Consider the following 27,959-nt stretch of genomic DNA (forward strand, 5'->3'; position numbering starts at 1 on the left):
AAATATCATAAATATCACTCCGGGTTTTTTTTGGTTTTTTTTTTTTCTATCACGTTTATAAACAAATATTGTAAACGTATTTTTTTATTTGCAAGGTGCAAATCTTAAAGACTTGCCACCTTTACTCCACCACACAATGACACCATTTATACTGCTCGACCTCAACAGCTCCATACTACCCGCGCTATATACAATGTACCACCGTAAACCACAGGCAATTGCATCGCTTGGGGTCGAATTTACTATATAAAGAGTACACTTTATATAGTAAATTCGACCCCAAGCGATGCAATTGCCTGTGCCGTAAACATGAAATTATTCGGATTTCCCCTAAATGCATTGGACTGCGACGGGTTTAGACGGTAATTCCCCTCACAAAAGTGTAACATTTCGCAAGCACTCCCCGATGTGAAGATTTAGAATTTATTGACATGTATCCAATAAGTGGTCTGCAAAGCGTGACGGGGTAGGACACAGGTTATATCTTCGTTTACAAAGATTAAAAATAACCGCTACCGTAGAGACATTAAAATCCTCAACCCATTGGTGATTATTATGAAATAATTTCTATTTCATGTTTCATTTTACTTGGTTGAGCCGGGAAGAGTACATTATTAGATACTTTATTCAGAATCAAATATAAAAATGTTTGTTCGTGCACATATACATACATTATCTTCTCCTTCACAATGAACATGAGGCCCATGGGTCACATCGCTTACATGGGTCGTTCAGCCATTGTGATTTAAAAAAAAAAATTTTGCTATTTTATTCCATGAAAAATGCTGACCCCATATTGTGGTCCTAACCTAGTCCCATCGGGTCGTGATATAATGGGGTTTATCTAATATGGATAAATCTGGTATTATGTTAGAAATACATCGGGTTCGTCGTACGAAATTCCTAGTTCATTGCTACGCGCATTTCATATATTACTCCTATTCATTTCGTCATTCGAACAAAAAAGATGTATACCCACTCTCCCTCTTCCCCTTAATTTTTTTTATTTCCCTTGGCATCTCTTTCATTTTTGTAATGGTGTTCTTCGATTGTCGTTTCCGGTTTGTTAATTTCTCGTTTCAGCATCATGGCGTGTATCGATGCAGACTGAGGTTCATCGACTGTCCATTACAGACTTCCAAAAATTCCTGTCCTGAGTGTTGACTGTTAAGCATAATTTTGCATAGAATGCTGTCTCCGGGATGGGGGGGGGGGTATTTTTTTTTTCAGGCTCCCTTGGATTAAGATGGTATTTATATTACTCAATATCTATATTTATGTATCTTATGCTGCCTTATTATCATCATCGGCGCACACATTGCATTATATTTGTACTTTCTCCAATGTATCATTAAATGGCCATGGCAAGGACGCCAAATCGTATTAAAGACTTGTGTTTGATTAGGTTATATTTTAGAAACAAACTTTAACCTTGTTAACGGGTTTTCTGGTGAAGTTTGTGTCTGTTGCCCATGTCAAGGCAGTCACGAAATAACCATGATACAATACCACAAGACGAAGAAAAAAAATCATGGTATGAAAGTTAAGGTCTTACCATAAGGAATCTATATACAACATTTGAAATTCCTACCTTGAACATTTCAGCTGATATTGCTTAGGTTCACTTTAACCTAGTTAACTGGGTTAAGATACAAGGTCAAAGTTGCAAGGTTAAACACTTGGTACCAACAGAGAGGTCTTGTCACAAGGAATGCATGCATGGAATACGAACGACATATCACACAGCATTCAAAAATTTTGAGATCGGTTAAAGTTTTGGTTAAAGTTTTAAAATGTGGGTCAAACTTCAAGGCTACGGTCATATGACCAAAAACGCCAAGGCATCAAAGGAAATTTCTTAATTTCTTGCCATTACCTTAAATAGTTCCAAGATATATTGCCTAGCTTAGATTTTTCTTTTCAACAGTAGGTTCCCGTGAGGATCCGGGTTAGAATAGGTCCTCAGTACCCCCTTGCTTGTCGTAAGAGGCGACTAAATGGGGCGGTCCATTGGATGAGACAGCAAAAACCGAGATCCAGTGTTACAGCAGGTGTGACACGATAAAGATCCCTCCCTGCTCAATGGGCATAAGCGCCGAGCATAGGCCTAAATTTTGCAGCCCTTCACTGGCAATGTTGACGTCACCATATGAGTGAAATATTCTTGAGAGGGACGTTAAACAATATTCAATCAATCAAAAGTAGGTTAAACTCAAAGGTCAAGATCACAAGGTCAAAACCTTTGATACCAAAAGAAATGTCTTGTTACGAAGAATACAACTATGAAATATGAGAGCCCTTTCACTCACCATTCAAGTTTTAGACACACAGTAGAAAAACAATATAACCCCCCCCCCCCCACCCCCGACTTTAGTTAGGGGGCATAAAAAATCAACATAACTTAGGAAATTTGCAGTTGATATGATTAGTGTGTTCCTTCTAATCTTGAAAATCCTGTTTATTCTCATGTCGGACCTTGCTCTCCTAAGACTGGCAAGACATGAAATATACAGCATTCGTGATGTTCATCTGTTACAGTCAAAACATTTGATGTCACAATGCAAAGCGCGGATGCTACCTCAATGCGGATTGAGTGGGAACATTTTTGAGCACGGACTCCCTAGAAAATATTGGATTGAAATTCAAATTTCTAAGTTGATTTCCACTTGTATAAAAGATACAAGATATTTTTATTGACCAATCAAGGGCCCCGGAAGGCATAGTTGACAAAAGAAGTATAATTTAAGCATTATTTCTATAGAAACTCAACAATATTGCTCACTACATAACCATAACCAGGCATCATTGTCTCTATTGTTGATGATGATGAAATATCATTATACTTTTTTGTAAAGTTAGATTTTAAAAATGTGCATATTGTACTCATACATTTAAATGTTCCATTACATCTAACAACAAGGATAAACTTCCAAAAACCTGCACATGAACATACATATGTTTATACATTGGTTCTTTTACTGTTTTCAAAAATAAATTTTCCAAGCAAACATATAATGTCTTTACTTTCATTATTTAAGATCCATATTAGTTTCTCAGTAGGTGTCAAAACAGAAAAATGTGAGTTGATTCTTGAGATGGTTTCCATTAATTGTAACCTCTCATTGTTATATTTTGGGCAAAGAAATAAGAAAAGATGTTCGTCTTCAACCTCCTGCATATCACTGAAGAGACATTATTTGTCGAAATGCGCATCTGGTGCATCAAAATTGGTACCGTATAAGTTTTACATTATGACCCCTGGGTCGAGGCCTCTGCTGGTGGACTGTTAGTCCCCGAAGGTCTCTACAGCCCAGTAGCTATGTACTTCGTTACTAGCTTGAAAATACGGATATATATTTAATTGCTGTTATAAAATTTAGAAATTCATTTCAAAATTAAGGATTATCTCCCTCACGCATAGCTCTTATCCTTGGACGAATTTGGCTCCACTTTTTTGGCACGCTGTTTTTGGCTATATTTAGCTCTAAAACTTCATAGTTATTTCGGATTTCAAACATTTCGGTTGAGCATCACTGAAGAGACATTATTTGTCAAAATGCGCATCTGGTGCATCAAAATTGGTACCGTATAAGTTTTACATTGAAAGAATATAATATTGTAATGTGAAGATCTTTGTGTTGATAATGTTAGCGCTATAAATCTACGATGTATAATACAGGAATATCTAAGAGTGTGCAGTCATCGATATATACGTAATATACATAAAACTATAAACGCTTGTGTATTTCCATTCGGAGTCTGGATAATAACCCATGACTGGTGACATGTTGTGTATTACATCGGTGCACGTGCTGGTGACTTTGGTGCAGAGATATACATCGAAATATAGCGCTTAACTCACTTTTATTAACAAAAGATACCTGCAATCAACCATTGGTGTTTCCTTACCTTGTTTGTATCAATTATAGTCACTGGCACTCAACGCTTTTACGTATTTTTGCTGTATTTTTACGTTATACAGCCTACCGAATCGACATTGGTAACTCCATACTTCCAGTTGCTAAATTTGGCACGATCACCAAAGAACGTGATGTCATGTGTGCAGTACGTCACTGTGTACATTGGTAACGTTGGGTATCCGGTGAACAAGGTATAAATACCGGCGCCAGACGACACTCGGCCCGGGGCATTGTGTTACGTTGAGTTGAAACGCCAGAGCAAGCTAACAGAGATAATTCAACATGTAAGTTGGGTAACAGTTATTAGATATTTCTTAAATTCTGAAATGGAAATTATTACCAAATTACTGTCCAGATGCAGATCCTACTTCGTTGGGTGCCAGCCGACCTTTCGTTTCCACGGGTTTCATCTTGCATTGAATGCAGTTTAACGGACAGAAAACCCGTGGGTTCCGACGATGACTCAGTTCATGAATATTCATTAACAGAGATGCAAAAATAATTTTGACGAGCCAAGCACCAGTTTTTACAACAGGGGTGTGATTTTTCCTCTTTTCAGAGGAAATCCTCTGATTTGCTCAATTTTCGAAAAAATGAAACACTCTGGATTTGATATAAAGTGGCAGAAAATGATATTTTTCCAGGTAGGGTGAGGTGTTTTCCTCCCTTTTTGACCAGTTTTCCTCTGATTTCTGAGGAATTCAGTCACATCCCTGTTACAATCATATTTTAAAAGGCCATATACACATATAGATGTTTCAACGCAATAAGCAGGTGCGTATTTCTTTGTTCACAGTTTACATGTTTTGAAATGTACGTTGAAAGCACTCGATTGAAACAATTTAAATATCAGAAGTCGTAAAGTACATTTTGCCTATTTGTTAAACCCAGTGTACATACATGTATCTTCCAATGCGATAGCTACTTTTTGAATTATAACACAGTGCAAACATACAAATTTTATACTTGTCAGTAACTATTCAAAAACGAGAGAAGAAAAGAGAACATCAGTAAGTTCTTTGATGTTACTGAATTCAGGATTTTCCCTACATCAGATGTGTACTTTAAACACGTTCTCCAACACTTCTACTAATTATAGAAAATCTAACGAAATATGACTATTTTCAAAACAGACATTAGATTTCGGGTTTACGTTTACTTCATTCTTCAGCATCTTTTTGGAGTCAAGTCAACTCGTACCCTGACCGACTCGTACCCAGGTCAACTCGTACCCAATAGGTCAACTCGTACCCAAAAGGTAAAAGTCAACTCGTACCCAAGAATCTGGTTACGTGTTGACTCCTCCTCTTCAATTGATGACAACTCGTACCTAAGCGATATGTCACTTATATGCGCATAGATATATTGCATTATGGGCAGATTCTTTGGTACGAGTTGACCTGGGTACGAGTCGGTCAGGGTACGAGTTGACTAGAAATCATATTTTTTTATCCCATGGGATCCGGGTTAGAATAGGTTCTCAGTACCCTTTGCTTGTCATAAGAGGCGACTAAATTGGGCGGTCCTTCGGATGAGACCGCAAAAACCGAGGCCCGTGTCACAGCAGGTGTGGCACGATAAAGATCCCTCCCTGCTCAATGGCCATAAACGCCGAGCATAGGCCTAAATTTAACAACCCCTTACCGGCAATGCTCACGTCCCCAAATGATTGAAAAACTCTCGATTGGCGTTAAAGTAATACTAGCTCTAATGTTTTGATGTTGAATTTTTTTGTTGTTGCAAAATTGTGATTTACTATTTCAATGACAGAAAAAAAAATGAGCTTTATAAACTTTTGTTATTAATATTTGTGTTAGTAAACCTATTCAGGGGCTCTGAATGAATCAAAATTACATTGTTGTCTTCCCATATTATTTATTTCTATATAATGCTATATATTCAATAGAACCGAAATCTTTATTTTGATAAAATCTTAAACTTAATTTTGATTTTATCAATGATTATGGATAAAGTTACATATAAAATTATCGTAATTGCATATTTTTATAACAAAATAAATTTTCATATTGAGAGCTATCATAACTTTAAAACAATATACAATCAATCAACCAATCCAGCGTATTTTCAACATTTTCTCCGTGTTCGTCCATATTCTCGTCATTCGGTGATTATATTTTCACACCTTTTGGTGTGTGAGGATCTAAAATTTACTAAGTCTCCAATCAGACCACCCTTGTACACAATATTTTCATGAATCATTTAATCTTATTCACACCAACAACTTGAGTTCCATATCGTATAAAATGTTCTGCAAGCTGGTGTCTTTAAAACTGACCGTCGTATCCAAGAGCATCAAGGAATTGCTACAGCTGGAGGTAGGAAACTAAAAGCATATAACTTTATATGCATCACATTAACTTGTGTTTTAATTAAATGCTTTTTAATTTTAAAAACAAATGAAATACACGTGTTTTTTCTAACACGCTTGGTTGACAGTGGTGATGACAACCCTTACTCTGGAAACACAGGCAAATAACTCCTCTCTGATTTTCTTGTTTGAACCGCTATGAAAATCTACTAATTTCCCTCGTCCATCCACGCCAGTTGTCACGTGTGCTCATCAAAGTCCAAAGCCCCTCGGTCCAAAGAGCCTAACATATACCTCACACCCTACCCTCTTACACCAAAGTACAATTGCATATTGTAAAGTTTTTGCAGATTTGCTTCCCAGTATTCCTTTTCCCGAAAGCCTTCATCTTCTTGATTATTTGGATCCTTTGGACATTAGAGATTTTTTTAGCCGAGTTGCAACGAAGTTGAACTCGGCTATTGGTTTGGTGATGCGGGCGGGCGTTAACAATTGGTTTCCGGATGATAACTCAAAATTTTTACAATCTAATCAAATGAAACTTTGATATATTGTTGGGTACCAGGTAATAAAGACCCCTATTAATTTTGGAGAAAAGTGGTCAAAGGTCTAGGTCACATTGACCGAAAATAGAACGAAAATTTCAGAAAAATTTGGTATCCGGATGATAACTCAGAAAGTGTAAATCTGAATCAAATGATACTCAAAAATATTGTTATGTACCAGGTAAGGAAGACCCCTATTGATTTTGGAGAAAATAGGTCAAAGGTCAAGGTCACAGTGACCGAAAATAGATTTAAAATTCCAAAACATTTTGGTTTCAGGACGATAACTCGAAATTTTTTAATTTGAATCAAATTAAACTTGGATATATTGTTGGATACCAGCAAAGCAAGGCCCCTATCGATTGTGGAGAAAAAAGGTCAAAGGTCAAGGTCACAGTGACCGAAAATAGATTGAAAACTTCAGACAAATCTGGTTTCTGGACAATAACTCGAAAAGTTTAAAACTGAAATTAGTTTTTCACAATTATAAATATGCCACATCATTCCTGACTTTACAATGTATCCCATGCAACTCGGCTCATGCACCCCTGGGTGCATATATTGATTTTTTCATTTTAAAGTCTAGTGATTTTTTTCTTCTTCTGAAATTTGTAAATCTAAGGAAAAATTTTATGTCGTGTCTCTTGTTATCGCGAAAATACTTCCGTAATCCGCAAACTACGTGATAACCTGATTTGGGCGGATGTTCACTGCCGTCTTCCTTGCGAGCGTCACATACACAGTGAATGAAATAGTACTACATATGTAGCTCATTGCGCAAAGTCCATTTGCGGAAGTTCCAGCAACATCAGGTTATCACGTAGTTTGCGGATTACAGAAGTATTTGCGCGATAACAAGAGACACGACATAAAATTTTTCCTTAGATTTACAAATTTCAGAAGAAGAAAAAAATCACTAGACTTTAAAATGAAAAAATCAATATATGCACCCAGGGGTGCATGAGCCGAGTTGCATGGGATACATTGTAAAGTCAGGAATGATGTGGCAGTTCAAGCGGCGAAGCTTATTTTGGCGTCATTTCTCGAAAACTCCCAATACCCAACAATCAGAAGTCAGGTTATATATTACAGAATGTACAACATCGTAAGCTCTCTTGAGAGGTTTTGTGCGACAAGAATAAATGCACACGTACAACATACATAAACAGCATACATACACACATAGGACTGTTTGAAGTATCTTATAAGTTATTACACGTAGTTACATATATAGTTACAGACAGACTTGTAGACCAACACAGACATTTAGCAATCATTAGATTGGACATGATTTTACTCCACACAATACTCATACATGTAATAGCACTGTCTTTGTTGTAAAAATAGATGCCATAATCATGGTTTTGTTGTATCATTTGAAGATTTTATACATGTAAAATATACAAATGAAAGCCAAAAGATCCATAGGAGTAGAAAATGACAAGTCAGAGAGGGTCCCGTAATGAATATTACCCTTCAGTGCTGCGTGTATCTAGTCGGTATGGTTGGTACATCCACCCATGATTTTTTTTTCTGGACTCGATGATGTCACGTGACATAGAAAGCGCTGTCATCTAATCAGTATTAAATAATATCATTCTTATCAATAACAAATACATCTGAAAATCGAAAAGGGTCTTCCTTTTCCTAATTCGAGCATTACTCAAGCATTACCTCTAAATTCTATGGAAATATTTTCAGGTAATCTCAAGATCTTGCATACAGTAGAAAGTGCTATTATCTTAATGATATTAACAAATTCTTAGTTGAGTAACCACGTATTAACAACTCCGAAATACAGGAAAACGGAAAAGGGTCTTTCCCTGTCAAATCCGAGTATTATGTATGAGATTTAAGAAAACATGACGTCATATTAGCTCTAGATATTAATTTTATTTTGTTGTAAAAATTTGTTATTGTGATAGGGTTGTATGTACCATATCCGTTGGTAAAATTAAAAATAAGTTTAAGATTTGATCAAACTAAAGATTTCGGTTCTATTGAATATATATAACATTATATAGCTATAAAGTAAATTTTTGTACAGGAAGACAATAATGTAATTTTGCTTCATTCAGAGCCTCTGAATAGAGTTTCTGACAAAAAAAAATTAAACCTCATTTTTTCTGTCATTGACGTAGTTAATCACAATTTTGCAACAAGCATTTTCGACACCAAAATGACAGCTAGTATTACTTTATCGCGTGCCATGAAAAAGTGCTGACAGACAGACATACCTGTAGTGTTAGACCCGTTTAAGTAAAAATGCACCATCAGTCCTTATAGGGTTCTATAGTATAGTATTGAATGCAGTATATTTTGCTCACTCGAGGATATCATACAGCCAAACTGAAACCATAGTATCAAACCACTACCAAAATGTAGAATTCGCGGACTACGTTCCTGCTTCAGAGGTAGCTATCTACATTACATACTACGAATATCATTTGATATCAATATGATCCTGAAACCTAATAAATTGAATTGAGTGCACATTACTAATAGGGCAGGGATCTCGATTAAACTAGTTGCCCTGAGGTCCAGGCCTGGAAGTTATACAATTTCTTGAGCACGTCTCCATACTTGAACTCCGTGCTCTAAATCGTACTCACACTCAAAATGAAGGTTATAAAAACTTTTATAAAATCATTCTCACACTCAAATGAAGTACATTCTCAAGATTTTTTGAGTATGCTGGGAGCTTGCTCAGAGGTGTACTCAAAACAAACATGACCTAGTTTGAGTATGAGTACGGTAAACGTTTTAAAACCTCCAGGCCAGATGGAAAACTCAGTTAAATGGTATTTTTAAAAATCTTTATACTTTAGAATATCTAGAACAGAAAATGACTGCATAGTTATTCCAATAATAGACGTCTCTGCCAACGCAAAGAAATGTCTGGTTCTTGTGTCAATATTCCATTCTCTGTGTGAGATTATATCGTGCAGTAGTGATAAGCAAAGTGACTAGTAATAGTCCCTGTCAACAATGACATATAGGAATGACCAGAAATTTATGATAAAGAGACATTAGAAACGTATACGTGGTTAAAAAGAAAGAAAGATGAAGATAAAGAGCAAGCAATTCAATCTCGTAAATCCTATAAAGAATGCAAAATTGAGAGCATGGAAAACACTTATCCTTGGAAACACCAGAAGTAAGATTAAGTACCCAGGAAGAGGAAACATCCCTTATTGACCGGTCACAACCTTCTGGAGACCTCAATCTTGATCAGGTAAACGGAGTGGCCCTATTCAAAATGAATATGTAAAGAACGGCTTAACATTTGTTATGAAAAACGTCAGACAAACGTGATATTCAAAGACTAACAGATTCTAGTATTGCCAATGAGAATCTCTAGCATCTTTTTAAATATGAACTTTTGACTAGAATCAGATTGGTGTTGAACAAAGTAATCTCTAAAATTGGATAAATTATCACAACATAAGAATAGTTCTAAGTTATTTATTGAAGAAGCAGCTGTCTATAATATCAAAGAGCCCTGGATTTCACAAATTTAGTGGAGGCTCCTGTCCTTATTACTACATGTACATCGTTCTTAATAAATTTCTTTTAAATTATGCAATTTCACTCTATGAACTGTGGAAAGCTGTCCAGTGCCTGAACCCCAGGGGCTATGAATTTCATGATTTTGGTGGGGAGTCTGTGGACTCGGTGCCTGAACCCCAGGGGCTATGAATTTTATGATTTTGGTGGGGAGTCTGTGGACTCAGTGTGGTTGTTTTGAAACCAAAGAGTAAAGGAGAATATCAGAGAAAACGTGAACTTTGCCATGAAGTTCAAAATTGTGTTAGAGGTCCAGCATTTATTTACTATTATGTGTACTTGCAGTTTGTATGATAGATGCCCCCGAGTAAAAACGATTAGTCTGTGTTTTAAAATTTTATTTCAATCTTTTCAGTTTTACACTTGGTAGAGAAACATTTTATACACTAAAACAGTGGATCGGAAAAATAATAACTTTTCTAAAATTTCTGAGATGTGTTAAAAATAATTCAACAAAACGTGAAATTCAAAATATTTCATAATAATATACATATACAAGTAATGGTAGCAATTGGTATTTTATGATTATTTCAAATTGCTTTTTCAGGAGTAAATTTCCAACAGCAAATAAAACAAATGGGTAACTGTATGTTTGCCTACTGCTGGTGACGTCTCAATATGAGTGAAATATTTCCGAAGGGACTTCAAATAAACAAACAAAACAACTTATATATCTGACTGCCATTAAGGACAATTAAAGCAAGCCCGTTTACTATTTATTCGTAAAATAAGATATCTCTTTAAATAAGAGAGATATCTCTTTACACTAGAGAGATATCTTTATTGGTTGTAGAGACATATCTGTAAGTTTGAAAGATATCTTTTCACGCTAAGGAAATATCTGTTTAACTAAAAAAAGATATATCTTTAAACAAAAGAGATATCTCTTTAAGCTAGGGCGATATCTCTTTCTTTCTGAGAAATATCTTTAAAGCTAAAGAGATATCTCTCAAAGAGAAAGATATACCTCCCTAATGTAAAGAGATATCTCTCTATCAATGTAAAAAAGATATCTCTTTAAGTTAGAGAGATATCTCTTTAAATTTTAAAAACTAGATATCTCTTTAACTTTAAGAGACATCTCTTTAAATTATACAGATTTTCACCCGGTGATCATAATGACTTCTCCCTGTTGCATTACCATTAATATGATGTAACCCTATTTTTAACCAATCAAAATACTTCTAGTGTAAAATGGCGAAAAAAGTTGAAGAGGTGGTTGAAGCAACATTATCAAGTTGCCGAGAGGCTATAAATGTAAATCCAGTCTAGCTCACACATGTTATCAATTCCTTTTTTGTTACCTGTATTCACTTCACATGCGGTAAACGCGAACTCCTCGCCCAGGATTGCAGCCATCATTTACTTTGGCGGGCTTTCGGTATAAGGAGAATTCCTCAAGTATTCAAAATAAAAGATATTGGAAAGAAAAATCTCTTTCTCTTTGAGAGATATCTCTTTTTCAATAATTAAAGAGATATATCTTATATTTTGAGAGATATATCTCTAGGAATTCTTAGAGAGATATCTCTTTAAGTGAAGAAGATATATCTTTGAGTGAAGGATATATCTCTTTAAGTGAAAGAGATATCTCTCAAAGTGAAAGATAAATATCTTTTAAGGAAAAGAGATATTTCTCAAAGTGAAAGATATATTTCTAACTGAAAGAGATATCTCTTAAAGTATAGGAGATACAAATGTATCTCTCTAAGTGAAAGAGAGAGCTCTCAAAGTGAAAGAGATATCTCTCTACGTGAAAGAGATATCTTTCTAAGTGAAAGAGATATTTCTCTAAATGTAAGAGATATCTCTAAAAGTAAAAAATATATATATCTAAGTAAAAGGGCTTGCCATAGACAATTGTTAACTTTGGAACATGTGGAAAAATTAACGATAATATAAACAGCAAAAATAAATATAATGTCATTAAGGTCACTGTATACTTTGTGTGTATATATAATGTCACCAAGTTTATCCATCACATACAAAACACAGATCAAGAAATCAATAACAACCATATGTAAAAGACAAATGATAGTGAAAAAACTGCATAATCTATCATATACAAAATGTAGTTTATATGCATACATGCACCTTAATTAAATTAAATGCTAAAAGGATTCCCTTCACATTTCTTGTAACATTTTACGTATTTTACAAACATCAGTAAAGATCGATATTAAATGTAGAGAAGGCGGGGTACAATGAATGTCCTCACTTCCTTTGATGCCGATGACGTTGTTTGAGAACTTTTTACCCCGTGCCTCAATTTCACGAGATTTCCCCTTCACAAATTGTGTCTTGGGACATCATAAAGCATATATGTGCATGCATACTGAAATTTAAACGGTCATCAACAGGTGCTAGTTGTGTCAAAATGTAGCCGCAGTTGGAAATGCTGGACTAGATGTTGTGTTCGACCACACAACTTGTATGGCAATAAATCAATGCTTATCATTGTAAATAGCATTATTCTCGACAATTCCAAATATTCAGGTGGAACGATTTTAAAATATTGTTCACTAGATTTCTTTTTTTTTTAAAATTTACAAATACGTAAACGAATAAGGACGTGATAAATTAGTAAATTACACGATGACGAGAAAGACAAAGTGGGTAATAAATCAAAGACTTAAAAATCTTATCCATTTTTCCCTCGACAGAGAGCTGCTCAGTGCCTAGACCCCAGACATTAGGGGTCTGAATTTCATGAGTTTGGTGTGGATATATATTGTATACTCAGTTTGGTTGTTTTGAAATAAAATTAAAAAAAATTGCATATCCCTTAAGCTTTACTTTTGACAGTTCAAACTGTTTTGGAAGACTTCTGGTGCAATGTGTTTAATGAATAACCAAACATTATAATTACTATGAAACTTTAAGAATAAAAAAAATATCTAAAATGATAGTTATACCACACCACTAAATACTCATAATCTATAGTCCCTTATACATATAATGTTCTAGTATTTTTTTTACAGTAACGCCATGAAATATATGTACATTTGGTGACTATCTCTTGATTTGAAGAATCATTCCTTACTTTAACGCGGAAGGGAAATTCGTTTTAATTCATTGTTCAGATCCATTTTTGCCGAACATTGATTCATAAGAGGGTGCAGATTCAGTATGCTGAGGGTTTGGTGGGTTGTATGAGGGAGGCGGATCCACTGTTTGTCCTACTGCAGGTTGAAAACCATAAGATACCGGCTGGCTGTTGTACGGAGGTGGATAGAGTCCAGGCGTGGTATTGGCTGCAAGGAATACGTAATCCACTCAAAATAGAAATAACTCAATCTGTAAGTGAACTAAATGTGATTTCAGTTCTCAGGCAAGAATAAACATGTATATGTAGTCCATATACTTGTATTCAAATATACATATATCTTTCGTCATTTGTTTAATTGACATAGAATCAAAAGCAGTGTTTTTTTTGGGGGGGTGGGGGGGGGGGTATTGTCATGTATTTCACTGAAAATAAAATAAAATCAATTGTTGAAAGTGTTTAACTTTACTTCCGCATTCACTTTAACTGAACACAAGGATTTATCTTATTTTTTTATTTATTTATTATTATTTTTTAATACACTTTTTCAAAATTTCTGCGCATTTTTGCCATGCACACTGCCATGTATTCTAACAAGGGGGTTGGTTGTATGTTGTTTAATGTCCCACTCGAGAATGTTTCACTCATATGGAGACGTCACCATTTCCGGTGAAGTGCTGCAAAATTTTGACCTACAGTATGCTTGGCGCTTACGGCCTTTGAGCAGGGAGGGATCTTTAATGTGCCACACCTGCTGTAACATTTGGGGTCTCATCCGAATGGCCGCCCAATTTAGTCGCCTCTTACGACAAGCAAGGGTTACTGAGAACATACTCTAACCAGGATCCCCACGGGATTCTAACAAAAAGGAAAGTAATAATGGTAGTAACATATGGGTTTAATGTCAAACCTTATTTCTTGAGAATAGACTTTTTATAGCTCTGTGAAAGACCTGACAAATTCAATGTGTAGATGCTCTTTCTCCCCTGACCTTTGTAGTTTAGTTTCAGGGCTAGTTTGTTTGAGTTTATATATATATATATATATATATATATATATATATATATGTGTGTGTGTGTGTGTGTGTGTGTGTGTGTGTGTGTGTGTGTGTGTGTGTGTGTGTGTGTGTGTTGTGTTGTGTGTGTGTTGTGTTGTGTTGTGTGTGTTGTGTGTGTGTGTCCTCGTCCTGAGGAAACTGACAGGTCGTCCCAAAAATTTGACAATTGAATATTGTTCGTGTCGTGGATAATTTTTAGTGCGTTTTAAACACATCCTTATTTCTTTGATCTCGTATCTACAATCAGATCCGATACTTGTTACATTTGATTAATTAGTAAACCAGAGTGCTACGTGTAGATTACTTGTGATGACGGTTTGTTGTGGTGTTGTAGAGTTGAGAAATCTAACACCGACGGGAGAGGTTCTTCTTCGTTGATGACGACAGAAGCAACACACACATAATGCCACTGCAAAGGAGATGAAAATGAGGCCAGAAATGACTCCGCCAATTACACCTCCACTGCAAGTAAACGGAAATGGAAAATGGGAAAGGTACATTGAGACTGATTGGATGAGTGTTCACAATACACACCAACTACAAAAATATTTAGCAGAACATCTAATGATGGTTAAATGATATAATTAAAATTAAAATTGGGGAAAATATGCAGTTCCAAAGTATATTCATGTCACTAGCGCTTTCTGGATTTTTAAAACAACCATCCTCAGGCGAATACAAATTCAATATGACACGAATGATATTCAATTTGTATTCACCTGCGGATGGATGTTAAAGTTCATTAAGCGCTAGTGATATTATATACTTTGGAACTGCATATTTTCCTGATTTTTTTTTTTTTTTTTTTTTTTAGTTTAATACTGTGATACCAACTCACCAACTCTTTCTTTGTGATGATACAGGGTATACTTACTATGAAGAAGTTCCAGACGAGTAGTAATAATCGTAATAACTATAGGATCGGTATGACCTGTAGGAGCGATAGGCACCATTGCAGTCTAACAAAATAGAAATTATAATTAAGATATCAGAGAGAGACAAGATATTTAAATTGAAGTGATCTTTGCTTTCAGAAATGTTAACCTACAAGAATTAGAATATACACACAAACTGATCCAAAGAAGATAAACATATATTGATAACGCGTTCTCGGATAAAAACCCGTCCAACATGACTCTCACCGAGAAGTGAAAAATTTACCTTTGAAGAAATGTACCCAAGAACAAAACATAATCCCAATTGAAAAAAAGAAAGATTTTATTCGCGACTTAAGAAACTCCTACGGAAGTAAAAACTTTTACATGATGCAAATATCGGATAAGAAATATGAGCAGATTTAATCCATATGAAAATTTGTTTGCAGAATATACATGTAGTATGATAAGGATAATGCCTTCTCGAAATAGCTAGTATATCGGTGACAGTCTCCATTGCATTGTAAGTGTAATATTCATAATTTATTCACTTCGGTTGATAACACGAATTGACATGTATTGTATACATCAATACCTACATTTCATAACATACGTAATAAGCTATATAAATAGTGGTTGATATATGCTATTGATACAAGTTATATCCTTTACATGTTATCGTCATCATTATCGATGAAATATCTTAACATCTCGTACACATTTCAAGTGTTCAACACTGATGTTTGTTTGACGTCATAAGAACATTCCACGGTGTCTCTTTGACTTTTAATGAAATTAGTTTTATTTAACATTTTCAGTGGGTTTTTTGTTGTTGATTTTTTGGTGTGTGTGCTTAATTTCGGATAATTTCAAATGTACTTTGAAAAAAAGTATCAAAGTCACAAGAACTTTGATGTCTAAAACTTTGTTTTTGGTCCTCTATAACTTGATTATCTACTGGTAGACATTGCCCAAAACAATTGGGGGGGGGGGGGGGGGGGGGGGTCAGCATTGCTAGATTCCTTCCGCGTCACCAGTTAGGTTACCCTGTGATTCAAAATGCACGAAAATGTCATCGGATCTACGTCAAATGAAGGATTTACAATGCATATTCATTTTACTAATTGTAGTATTGTAATATACATGTACAACTTAACACCGTAGGTCAGAAACATAATATTGCGTTTTATGGGTCTTTCCATAAATGTTTTCTTAGAATGATTTTTTTAAAAAATTAGTATGAGGTATTTTCTTAGAATATTTTTTTAATTAGTGTGTGGTGTTTTCTGTGAACAAAACTCTTTTTTTTTTTTAAATTGTAAGGTGTTTTTTCTTAAAATAAATCTTTTTTAAAATTAGTGTGAGGTGTTTTCTTCAAATAAATCTATTTATTTAATTAGTGTGAGGTGTTTTCTTAGAATAATTCTCTCTTTAACTAGTATACCGTTCCTTTGTGTCTGACATTAAAAAATGTCCAGAAAAGGCGAGATCTTACCTTGTAGAAATGTCAGAAAAATCCAGCAGAAAACGCCAACCTTCACTTCTGCCACTTGTGTACACAACATCCTACCACTTAACATTAAAATTAAATTAGCGATATGTACTGAGATTCATGATTTTAGTAATGATTCATTATATACAGCATAGCATGAGATAACAGTACATGTAACAATACACGGATATCAGACGTGTGTAGTTAACAACAGCTAGACTAAGTACGCGTGTACTTGTGTTTTGTTTATTGTTGTTGATAGATTAAGTATTATGTTGTGTTGTTGATTAGAAATATTTCAATATTGATCGTTGTAAAAAAAATATTTTCTTCATGCCAAAAAAACATTACATGAACAGGACTGAACTGCAGGCGCAATGCCTATCATTGTTATCTCCTTAAATCATGGTACATGTACAAGTTTGCATTTACGTGAAGAAATATACATTTATGGGTTATACTGGTAAAAAGGTTAATCTTGATTCCTACATAACCCCACCACCACCACCACCACCACCACCACCAAAAAAAAAAATTTATGGCGGCATCCATATTTTAGTGAACAACACTGCTATGATGGTACTGAAAAAATAAATCTACACGACTAAACAATGTTTGTATACATATTAATTCTGACATCATAATCTTTTGTAGTGTTAAAAATTGACGTTAAATTTTTCCCTATATTAGTGTATGTTTGTTCTGTAGTGATAATCTCTTTTGTTGATATCTTGACCATAGGGTTATAATTTGGACAAATTTGAGCGATGGATGTTTTCTTATGTTAAACTTTAATTCACACTTGTAATCTGGCCGTGTCTTTACCTTTCCCGGATCCATGAATGGAACATAACAACCCTATGCTTCAAAAGGCTACGTTCGTTTCAGCCAAATTTTATTCTTCAATAAAATATTTGTGAGGATTTTCCTACATACATAAAACAGAAATGTATCCCTGTTATGAGTGGACGTCACACTATGAAGAAACTTAAATCTACATTACATTATATTCTCCGTATTGTATGCGACACAAAATACAAAGTCTTTAAGTCGTTGTTCTTAAAATTACATGCTAAAGTAAATACGATATATACCCCATCTGATAGCGCACCATGACATTAGGAATCATGATTTGTTAACGCACCCTGACATTAGGAATCATGATTTGTGAGCGCACCCTGACACTAGGAATCATGATTTGTAAGCGCACCCTGACACTAGGAATCATTATTTGTGAGCGCACCCTGACACTGGGAATCATGATCTGTGAGCGTACCCTGACATTAGGAATCATGATTTGTGAGCGCACCCTGACAATAAGAATCATGATTTGTGAGCGCACCCTGACACTAGGAATCATGATCTGTGAACGCACCCTGACACTAGGAATCATGATTTGTGAGCGCACCCCGACACTGGGAATCGTGATCTGTGAGCGCACCCTGACACTAGGAATCATGATTTGTGAGCGCACCCTGACACTGGGAATCATGATCTGTGAGCGCACCCTGACATTAGGAATCATGATTTGTGAGCGCGCCCTAACACTGTGGGAATCATGATTTTTGAGCGCACCCTGATACTAGGAATCATGATTTGTGAGCGCACCCTGGCACTAGGAATCATGATCTGTGAGCGCACCCTGATACTAAGAATCATGTTTCGTGAGCACACCCTGACAATAAGAATCATGATTTGTGAGCACACCCTGACACTAGGAATCATGATTTGTGAGCGCACCCTGACACTAGGAATCATGATTTGTAAGCGCACCCTGACACTAGGAATCATTATTTGTGAGCGCACCCTGACACTGGGAATCATGATCTGTGAGCGTACCCTGACATTAGGAATCATGATTTGTGAGCGCACCCTGACAATAAGAATCATGATTTGTGAGCGCACCCTGACACTAGGAATCATGATCTGTGAACGCACCCTGACACTAGGAATCATGATTTGTGAGCGCACCCCGACACTGGGAATCGTGATCTGTGAGCGCACCCTGACACTAGGAATCATGATTTGTGAGCGCACCCTGACACTGGGAATCATGATCTGTGAGCGCACCCTGACATTAGGAATCATGATTTGTGAGCGCGCCCTAACACTGTGGGAATCATGATTTTTGAGCGCACCCTGATACTAGGAATCATGATTTGTGAGCGCACCCTGGCACTAGGAATCATGATCTGTGAGCGCACCCTGATACTAAGAATCATGTTTCGTGAGCACACCCTGACAATAAGAATCATGATTTGTGAGCACACCCTGACACTAGGAATCATGATTTGTGAGCACACCCTGACACTAGGAATCATGATCTGTGAGCACACCCTAACACTACGAATCATGATTTTTGAGCGCACCCTAACACTACGAATCATGATTTGATCAACGTTGAACTCCATACTGAGAGGTTCCACTCCAATCTAATTAAAATCAAGACTTCTTAGATCCGCACCGTAAACTCTGCGCATCTAAGAAGCTTGATTTTAATTCGATTGAGCTCCATCCTGACCCCAGTGACCACTATTTGAACCAACTTCTACACTATCCAAACTCGAATGTGTGTATACCGTTTAAAGACCATGTATAATGAGGCTGCTGTTACCATCATTTTTTATCACAGATTCTATCCTTGAGGGTTTTTTTCTTATTCCTGTTTTTCAAAAACTTCCAATCCGGTTCACCTTTTTTTTTTAAATATCTAGTGTCATTACATATGGAATCATCGAGTCAGCATTAAGTGCAGTGCAGTTTCCCTATTTATGTCCATTGAGTGAACATAATGGAACCTATAGAACATGGGGATATTGTAATTGGTTTTCGAAAAGCTAAAAATGTATTTTTTAAAAGATGATTTTATAGATTTTATCTAATCCATTTTCATGTCAAGATACTGCGTCTTCTCCTGTGGAAAGGGTTGTGGTTTAAATAAATATCATGAAAGTTTATTACACCATTAAACTTCAATATTTACTAATAAATATTATGCATTACACCATTAAACTTCAATATTTACTTAGCATCTCTACTTAGATGTTCCATGCCTTCATTTGGACTCCCCCCTCCCCTAATCAACAAATAGAATAGATCTACACGTAATGCAGAAAACAGTTTTAAAATGAATACAATATAATTATACATACAATGGTGGTACTAGCCAGCTATCAATTACTTACAGCGAAAATGGCATTAAACAGAAAAACATCCCCGCCAAAATCGACAAAACTGGTTTGATATATTACTAAACGATTGACTTGTGTTAAAATAAAAGACATGTTTGTATGTTGTTTTATACACCCCCCCCCCCCTTCGAGAATTTTTCACTCCTATATAGAGACGCCATCGATTTTAGATGAAGTAGATGAAGCTGATTGGTTGATTGTATCTTCTTTTACGTTCCTCTCCAGAATTTGTCACTCATATGGAGACGTCACCAAGACCGGTGAAAGGCTTCAAACTTAGGCCTATGCTCGGCGCTTACGGCCATTGAGGAATGAGGGCTCTTTAGCGTGCCACACCTACTGTGACACGGGACATCCGTTTTAACAGTGTTTAAGGCCATCTCCAAGGACCCGTGACATTCACACCTGATGCTGAGCGTTTGGCGATGGAACTGTCCCTACCTATTTTAACGACTAAGGTCTGTCGCGGCCGGGATTCGAACCCCGACATCTTTTTTACATATGCATTGAAATTAAGGCCGTAGCAATGCAAGGTGTCATCCCAACACCCGTCTCAACAAGAGCCTCCGTATTTTAAGTAACAATATCGTTAAAATAACAGCGTGTCACTTCGCTTGATAGAGCATGTAATTACACTCACGGATTGGCCGTGTGGTTTAAATGAAAGTGAATGTAGATGACCACGCTGTCATTCTTTCAATGTGATTGGTCACTGAAAACAAAAATAAAACATGTTTCATTGATATCTATGAGAAGTCTTGCCCAAACGTTTGCACGTGAACAACTCAATCACGTGAAGTGTCATGCTGTTATTGAAACGATTTTTCTTCCAGTGCCGAACGCTTGGCGAAAGAGCAGACCTGACCTCTAGGTACATGTACGTTTAAAATCTAGGTTTGATCGGTCACCATGGTTTAGTGGTAAGGGTATTCGCTTCGTGACTGGTAGGTCGTGGATTCAAATCCTGCTCGTGCCTTGGCCTAGCCACGGTGGTGAATTACGTGACTTTAGCATGGCCTACATGTACATGTAATACCCGGAAAAATTACGACAAAAGTTAACACAGGAAAATTCGAGCGAATAAGTAACACCTTTATCAATAACGAATTGTCACACAACTTAGACCAACATTTGAAGGATTTTTTCAGGAACAAATCTATACTACAATTAAGGAATGAATATAAATTATCTTTTCGGTGGATGGAGGGATCCACGAATAAAAAAGACGGAAAATTACATCATTGCGCGTAGCGCATGAGGCAAAGTTTTCCGTCTTTTTTTCGTGGAATCCCGACATCCACCGAAAATATAATATATTCATTCCTTATCATTTAAATATGTAAAGCATTGAGTTCGAATGATAAAACATGATATGATTTGAGTTCAATTAAAGATTTATTCTTGAACTACATTATACGACGCTTCATAATTGGCGTAGTAATTTATGAAAACATCAACTGAAAATCGGAAATGGTGGCTTCCACGAACTGTTTACTTTTGACCACAGGCAATTGCATCGCTTGGGGGTCGAATTTACTATATAAAGAGTAAAGGTATAGAACTCTAAATATAGGGTACCCAAATTAGCCGATGTAAAAACAATAAATTAATTGATATAAAATTCTACTGTGTATGTATTTTAATTTATTCATACATAATCAATCTACATTACTACCAAAGTTCATCCCGAAATTCCGTATACTTCCCAAGATATGCAGAAATGAACTCGGAAAATGCCTTATTATTTTTTGGTTGACTTTTAGCTGGGCCCTGACACTATACGACTACACAGAGTGTTTGCACATTGCAACAAGCTATTACATAGAATGTGCAGCATAAGATATCATTTCTAAAATGAAGTTCTTACCCCAATTCATAAAATGAAGTCTGTAATAGCTCCAAGTGACTGAACATTTTAAAACTTTCACTTATCACAGTCATTTTCATCGGTGCCACCAACTACCCACATTGACATCATTATTATAAATCGTCAAACACCTGTGATAATGTGATTTAGATAAAAAGAGACATAATAAGACATTTGTATATTTATAAAGACTTGTTATTAGCATAATTGATGTACTATAATGAATCAATTTTTTTTTATTATATATAATTTATTCTTTTTCCATATTCACATAATCATCAGTAATAGTAATGAAGATAAATATTAATCATTTTATACATTCTCACACTCTTTCACACTACTAATTCGGCATTATTGGTTGAATACTTCTTATTCTAGGTTACAGATCAAAAATAGTTTTCCAGTTTTCCCAAAGTCTGTCAAATTTCAAAACTTCACATGATTCAGCTTTGGAACAGTGATTTGAATAATGATGTGGCATTCGGGTCTGGGACATGAAGAATTTGGCGTAGGATGCGAACTGGACAATTGTCATCCCCGGTTGAGTACATTCGCTTATCCTGTGGAGCATCAGATGTGTCGAGACCACCCTGCCAATTCTTTTGCTTGGTTTCATGGGAAATCACCACATATTCTCTGTCATTCTCATCATATAAAAACTCAAATGAGTTTGTCATCAGCTGTTGATGAAACTCAAGCCCCCGTGATACAAAATGAAAAATATCATCGAAAGTACCAATATCGAAATTTCCTCCCTTGGAATCCATTTTCAGAAATTGCATAAGCAGACGTGTACGCGCGTGTGTTGTTTTTCCTTCAAATTGTCATATTTATTTTATTTTGTATAATTAATTGTTTATTTATCATTTATTTTTAATATGTTAATGTTTTTGTTGAATGAATTTATTTGGATCGATAGAGTTGTTAAGTTGTTCTTTTCAGGATTCCCAATTTATGAATAGACCATTCAGGGAAATCCCCAACATTCCAATAGAAAGTAGTTCCGGCCCTTTATTATTTTATTGTTCGGGGTATACGATATTCATATGATAAGTCAACCCATGAAAAGGCGTGTAAACATGTAAAATTAAATGATTGGTAGTTCTATGTGCGATAGAAGCAGATACCATTTGGCGGTCGGAAAGTTTTTGACTGAAAACATTATAAATTGTAAAGATATCAAAGGTAAAAACATCGAAAATGTAAATATTAGCTAGTGACAAATAGTTTATGATAAATACTTGTGTATACTACAAATACAAACGGTTGTTTATGTAGACGCTATACCCCGTGCTATCTTCGCACGCTGCGCAACAATTATGAAATTCAGTGTGATTTAGGAATTTCGCACCTCTGAAGAAGATTACGGTATAATATACTTATAAGTTACTTGTGGTTCACAATTCCAAACCTTTCTTGAAATAGCATCCCATTAAATTAAGAATTCCCGTGGTGGGCGGGGGGGGGGGGGGGGGGGTTGAACCCTGGCGTCATTGTAGATAAATGAGACCTATTGAATTAATACATGTGTTATCTTATTTCAGATAATTCACCCATGTCAGCCACAGTAAAAAAAAAACTTCCTTTCAAGATGTTGATTAGGTTGATTCTGCTTTAATACTAGAATGTTTTCCTAACAAGAGGCCCACAGGCCTTATCGGTCACCCGAGTATTAGTTAAAAGTATCACTAGTCCCGAGGGCTACAAAATCTAGAAAAAATCCATGTTCTGAATATCTTTAAGCTCAATTCCAAAATTCAGCAACAGTATGAAACAAAATGTGTTCTTAAAAATTAAATATCCTTGAAAAGTGCCTATACTGATGAAAGGTTTTACATAATATAATATATTGTAACATTAACAAGATATGAATGATTTGGATCCGTCTTGGAGTCAAAACCCTGGGGTTGCGAAATTCACGATTTTGGTACATCCTTTTCTGCTTTTCCTATATATGCATTTCGGTTTTATGCTGTAAAAGCAAACTTGAAAACGTCTTTCAAAATCAGTAGATATTTTTGACTCCCCTTTGGAACCATTAAACCCTTACCCCCTAGGATCATGACATCTACTCCTTCTAAATATCTATTGAATTTCAATTTAGTATCAAAAGTATTAATGGGACTGACTCATGTTTTCACCCAAATTTTCATCGTCGCCAACCACGGTTTCGAGTCCACATACGCTCTCCCTCAACATGATGGAGAGAATCGATGAGAAGTACCAGTGGGTAACCGTCTAATCGACGATGCCAAATTTTGTGGGTGTTTTTTTTCTAACTTTTATTTATTAATTCTCCTGTTTAGTGTCTAGTGTGTTTCACAAAAAATAATCAAGGTTATACATTATACCCAAGCTCATTATACAGAGTTTATTATTTGTTTTGAAAACAAAGATTGTGTACGACGTTTTCAATGCAAGGTGAAGATAACGAACAGTGATCAATCTCATAACTCCTATAAGCAATACAAAATAGATAGTTGGGCAAACACGGACCCCTGGACACACCAGAGCCTAGGAGGAGTAAGCATACCCTGTTGACCGGTCACACCCGCCGTGAGCCCTATATCCTGATCAGGTAAACGGAGTTATCTGCAGTCAAAATCAGTGTGCCAAGAACGGCTTAACAATCGGTATGAAACACGTCAGACAGTATTTGACCTAGCTGCAATAATGTAGCCCTCTCTGATTTTTTTTTTTTAGGGAGAGGGCTACAACTCCTTAGGATCTCCGTAATGGTGCAAATGCGGGAGTGATTCACTCCCGCAACATTTGCGCTCATTCTAAACATTTCCTGACTTTCTTTACGTAAATAAAATGATATTCTATGTTTCTTAGTCAATATATAAATTTACAACCTGCAACTTAAGATTTGTGAGGCTCTATTCTACCGTTTTCAACAATTTCGATAAATTCCAATTTCTCGATTCATATTTGTGCGCCATGTTTGATGTACTGAAGTATAAACTTCCGATTGTCAAGTCATTTGCATATGCCATATAAGGTAGTATTTACATCAATAGACAAGTATGGAGGCGAAAGCTATTTCGTGAATTTAATATCAAGTTAAAAACCGAACAGCAGAGTGTAAATTCTTTCTGCAACAATATGATTTTCCTTTCTTTGTCGAAGTGGCTCGAGTAACTACATTTTCGCGCTGATTGTCAATGTTTAGGTTTTTCATTAGATCCACCTACGAGATCTCGCGATAACAAGCATGGCGGAGCAGACGAAGAATTTTGCATGCTGTACATTATATTTAATGAAAAACACCTTTATTAGACATGCCCGAGCACAAAGTTGGTACTCCTTTTGGTGTAAACAACATTTGGGACTAATACACAGAGTATATTATCGGTTATTCATAAAATTATTTTGCACCATTACGGAGATCTTATGGAATTGTAGCCCTATCCCGAAAACGTCAGAATTTAAAAAAAATTGGATAGGGCTACATTATTGCAGCTACATTTGACCCAATGCGAGGTTGTACTGACGAAGTATATCGTTATAACGACCATATAATTTGCGAAATAAACGGATATCGATCCATGTTTATTATATCTATCACATTTCATGTATGCTTTAGGTAAATTAGGTCATTTACAACTTCAAAATTTGTGACTGTGCAAAATTAAGATACTTTAAATTACAAAATTAACATTTCACTGGTTTGTTTGTAAACATGAAAAAGATTCTCGAGTTTTTGTTTATACATAACAGAGTTAAGGCTAAAATATTATTCTTATCCTTGCATTCAAAGTCCAAATTTGGTTGTCAACATTAAATGAGTTATATGTTCCATGTTTAGTATTAAAAATGAGAAATGATTTATTAAAAAAAAAACGTGAACCAGTCCCTTTAAAGAAAATATTATTTAAATGTTTTACACACATATACTAAATACACCAAGTATATACTGACCATTTTTTGCCCCACCCTGATTTCAAAACCCCTACCTACGGGATCATGAAATTTACAATTTAGGTAAAGGTCTACTTGTTCATTCTAAATATCTATTTAGTTTCAATTTCGTATCAATCACATTAAAGAGTATGTTTTTACAAATGTTTTTACACACAAATACTACATGTGCATATACCAAGTTTGATCTGGGTTAGAATATGTCCTCAGTACCCCTGCTTGTCGTACAAGGCGACTTAATGGGGCGGTCCTTCGGATGAGACCGCAAAAACCGAGGCCCCGAGTTCCAGCGGCTGTGGCACGATAAAGATCCTTCCCTGCTGAAAGGATATAAGCAAATAAGGCCTTCCTGCTCTACACCACAATGTATTCAATAGTTTTTCTCAGGGTGCAGGAATCCTAAAACATGTCATCCTTGTTCCAAAGATATTTCAGGCCAGATTTAAAAAGACGTTTTGTATCTCATATGAAGGTAGTCTGGTTTGTACACATTTTCATATGAATCATCCTTCGTCAGAGTTGCATGAAATTTTAAGTAACTTTTCTGAATGTCATAAATTGATTATACGGCCAGCCGTTTTACTATCTATTCGGAAAATGAAATCTGATATTTCTCTAATCGAAAGAAAGGGAGATATCTCTTTAGAAAATTAAAGAGATCTTTCTCTGTGAAAGAGATGAGATGTCTCTTTAAGCGCCTAAAGGAGATATCTCTCAACAAAAAGATGGATGGATCTCTGTTTAGGATCGGTTATGTTAATTTCAGTCGAATGTAGTTGTTTAAATGAATACATGTACATGTTTGTTGCAAACTAGTTCAGTCCGGTTTTCTGGTACCAGCTGTCTGTAATATGGAGCGTCAAGATCAAATGGTACATTGGCTGTTCCGTTTAACGTAACAAATGAGTCAATCATATGATAATTTAGAACCTAATTCTAGTTTATATATTTAAAACAAAGCATAACAATATTTATATAACCAATAAAATGTCTTTCTTTGGTGTTTCATCGGGTGATAAAGGTGGCAATGACTGCAGAAAAAATTTAAATGACCCGCGTAAGCAATGCTTGCTACCTTCATCACCCGATGAAAAAAACTAAATTGTTTAATTAAACACACTTTTCTAAACTGTACATGGTCACTCCTTGGATTTTTCACGTTACATATAGTTTCTTGACAATTTTTTATTACGATACTCAGTTAAAATGATTCACCAGTTTGACATGTTATGTCTGTGTCCAGTTAACGTTCTTCTCATGCTACACTGCTAGTCAAACAATCTATTGATTTTCTTGTCTTCTATTTATAGAATGCATCGCTATGCGTTGAGCTTTTATTGATTTTCTTGACGTTGAAAGTTTTACATACATGTATCATGCCACGAGTTGGTTTTTCGTGGTCATAAAAATATATATAATAATATATAAACCTTTGACAAACACAAAATAAATACAAGACATCATATTTTATAAGAACACTTCAGCAGTAACAGACTTTTGTCCCGCTGAAACTTCCCAAATCTTAATCTTAATCGTATAATGGGTCGGCTCGAAATTCTTTATAATCATGCAGTTAACATAGAGTAATCCAGAGGATTTGCCAGTTCTTCCTTTAACTGAGAATTCTTTATAAGTCAGTTCCTTATAACCGCGTTTTATTGTATAGCGCTTGGGCATACTTACAGATAATTAAGAGTTGCAACTTTGATGTGACATATTGCCGCACACTCTCTTCTTTTCTGTGGGCATCTCCCTACAGTTGGAGCACGTGCACCAGCTGGGGGCGGTACGGCTAGACTTTGGATTATTTGAATGTCCTTGCATCGCTTAAACTTTTTTATTCAGAACAATTATGACTTGGCCCTTTATGTATTTTCCTAAATATACACCAGAAAGGTAATGATAACGTCATTTTGTCAAAACAATATTTACAACTGGAAATATACACACTTATTTCTAAACATCCCCTGATTGCAATGTCGGGCCTTGAAGGCCCAGATCCTTAAAGGTAAGTTAAGTTACTTCCATGAAGTAATAAAATGGCTTGATTGGAATTTTACACGAGAAGGATGCAGAGAAACATTTTTGAGGCGTTTGGTGATATTTGAAATGATAAACTTGAAGGAGGTTCTGAATTTCACAGCGA

The 27,959-nt window shown here is 35.7% G+C and overlaps 1 protein-coding gene across 1 annotated transcript; it reads right to left on the bottom strand.

The window, feature by feature from the left end:
* Positions 1–10,684: 10,684 nt before the first annotated feature.
* LOC125683228 (uncharacterized) lies at positions 10,685–27,586 on the bottom strand. The gene is made up of 5 exons (XM_048924170.2): positions 27,497–27,586; positions 16,835–16,911; positions 15,339–15,423; positions 14,769–14,926; positions 10,685–13,615 (listed from the first exon to the last, which is right to left on the bottom strand). The coding sequence occupies exons 2-5, from the start codon at positions 16,902–16,904 to the stop codon at positions 13,434–13,436; spliced, it is 495 nt and encodes a 164-aa protein (XP_048780127.1). The 5' UTR covers positions 16,905–16,911; positions 27,497–27,586; the 3' UTR covers positions 10,685–13,433.
* Between the last annotated feature and the right edge of the window lie 373 nt (positions 27,587–27,959).

This window comes from Ostrea edulis, chromosome 1, assembly GCF_947568905.1.
Source record: "Ostrea edulis chromosome 1, xbOstEdul1.1, whole genome shotgun sequence".
Lineage (NCBI taxonomy): Eukaryota > Metazoa > Mollusca > Bivalvia > Ostreida > Ostreidae > Ostrea > Ostrea edulis.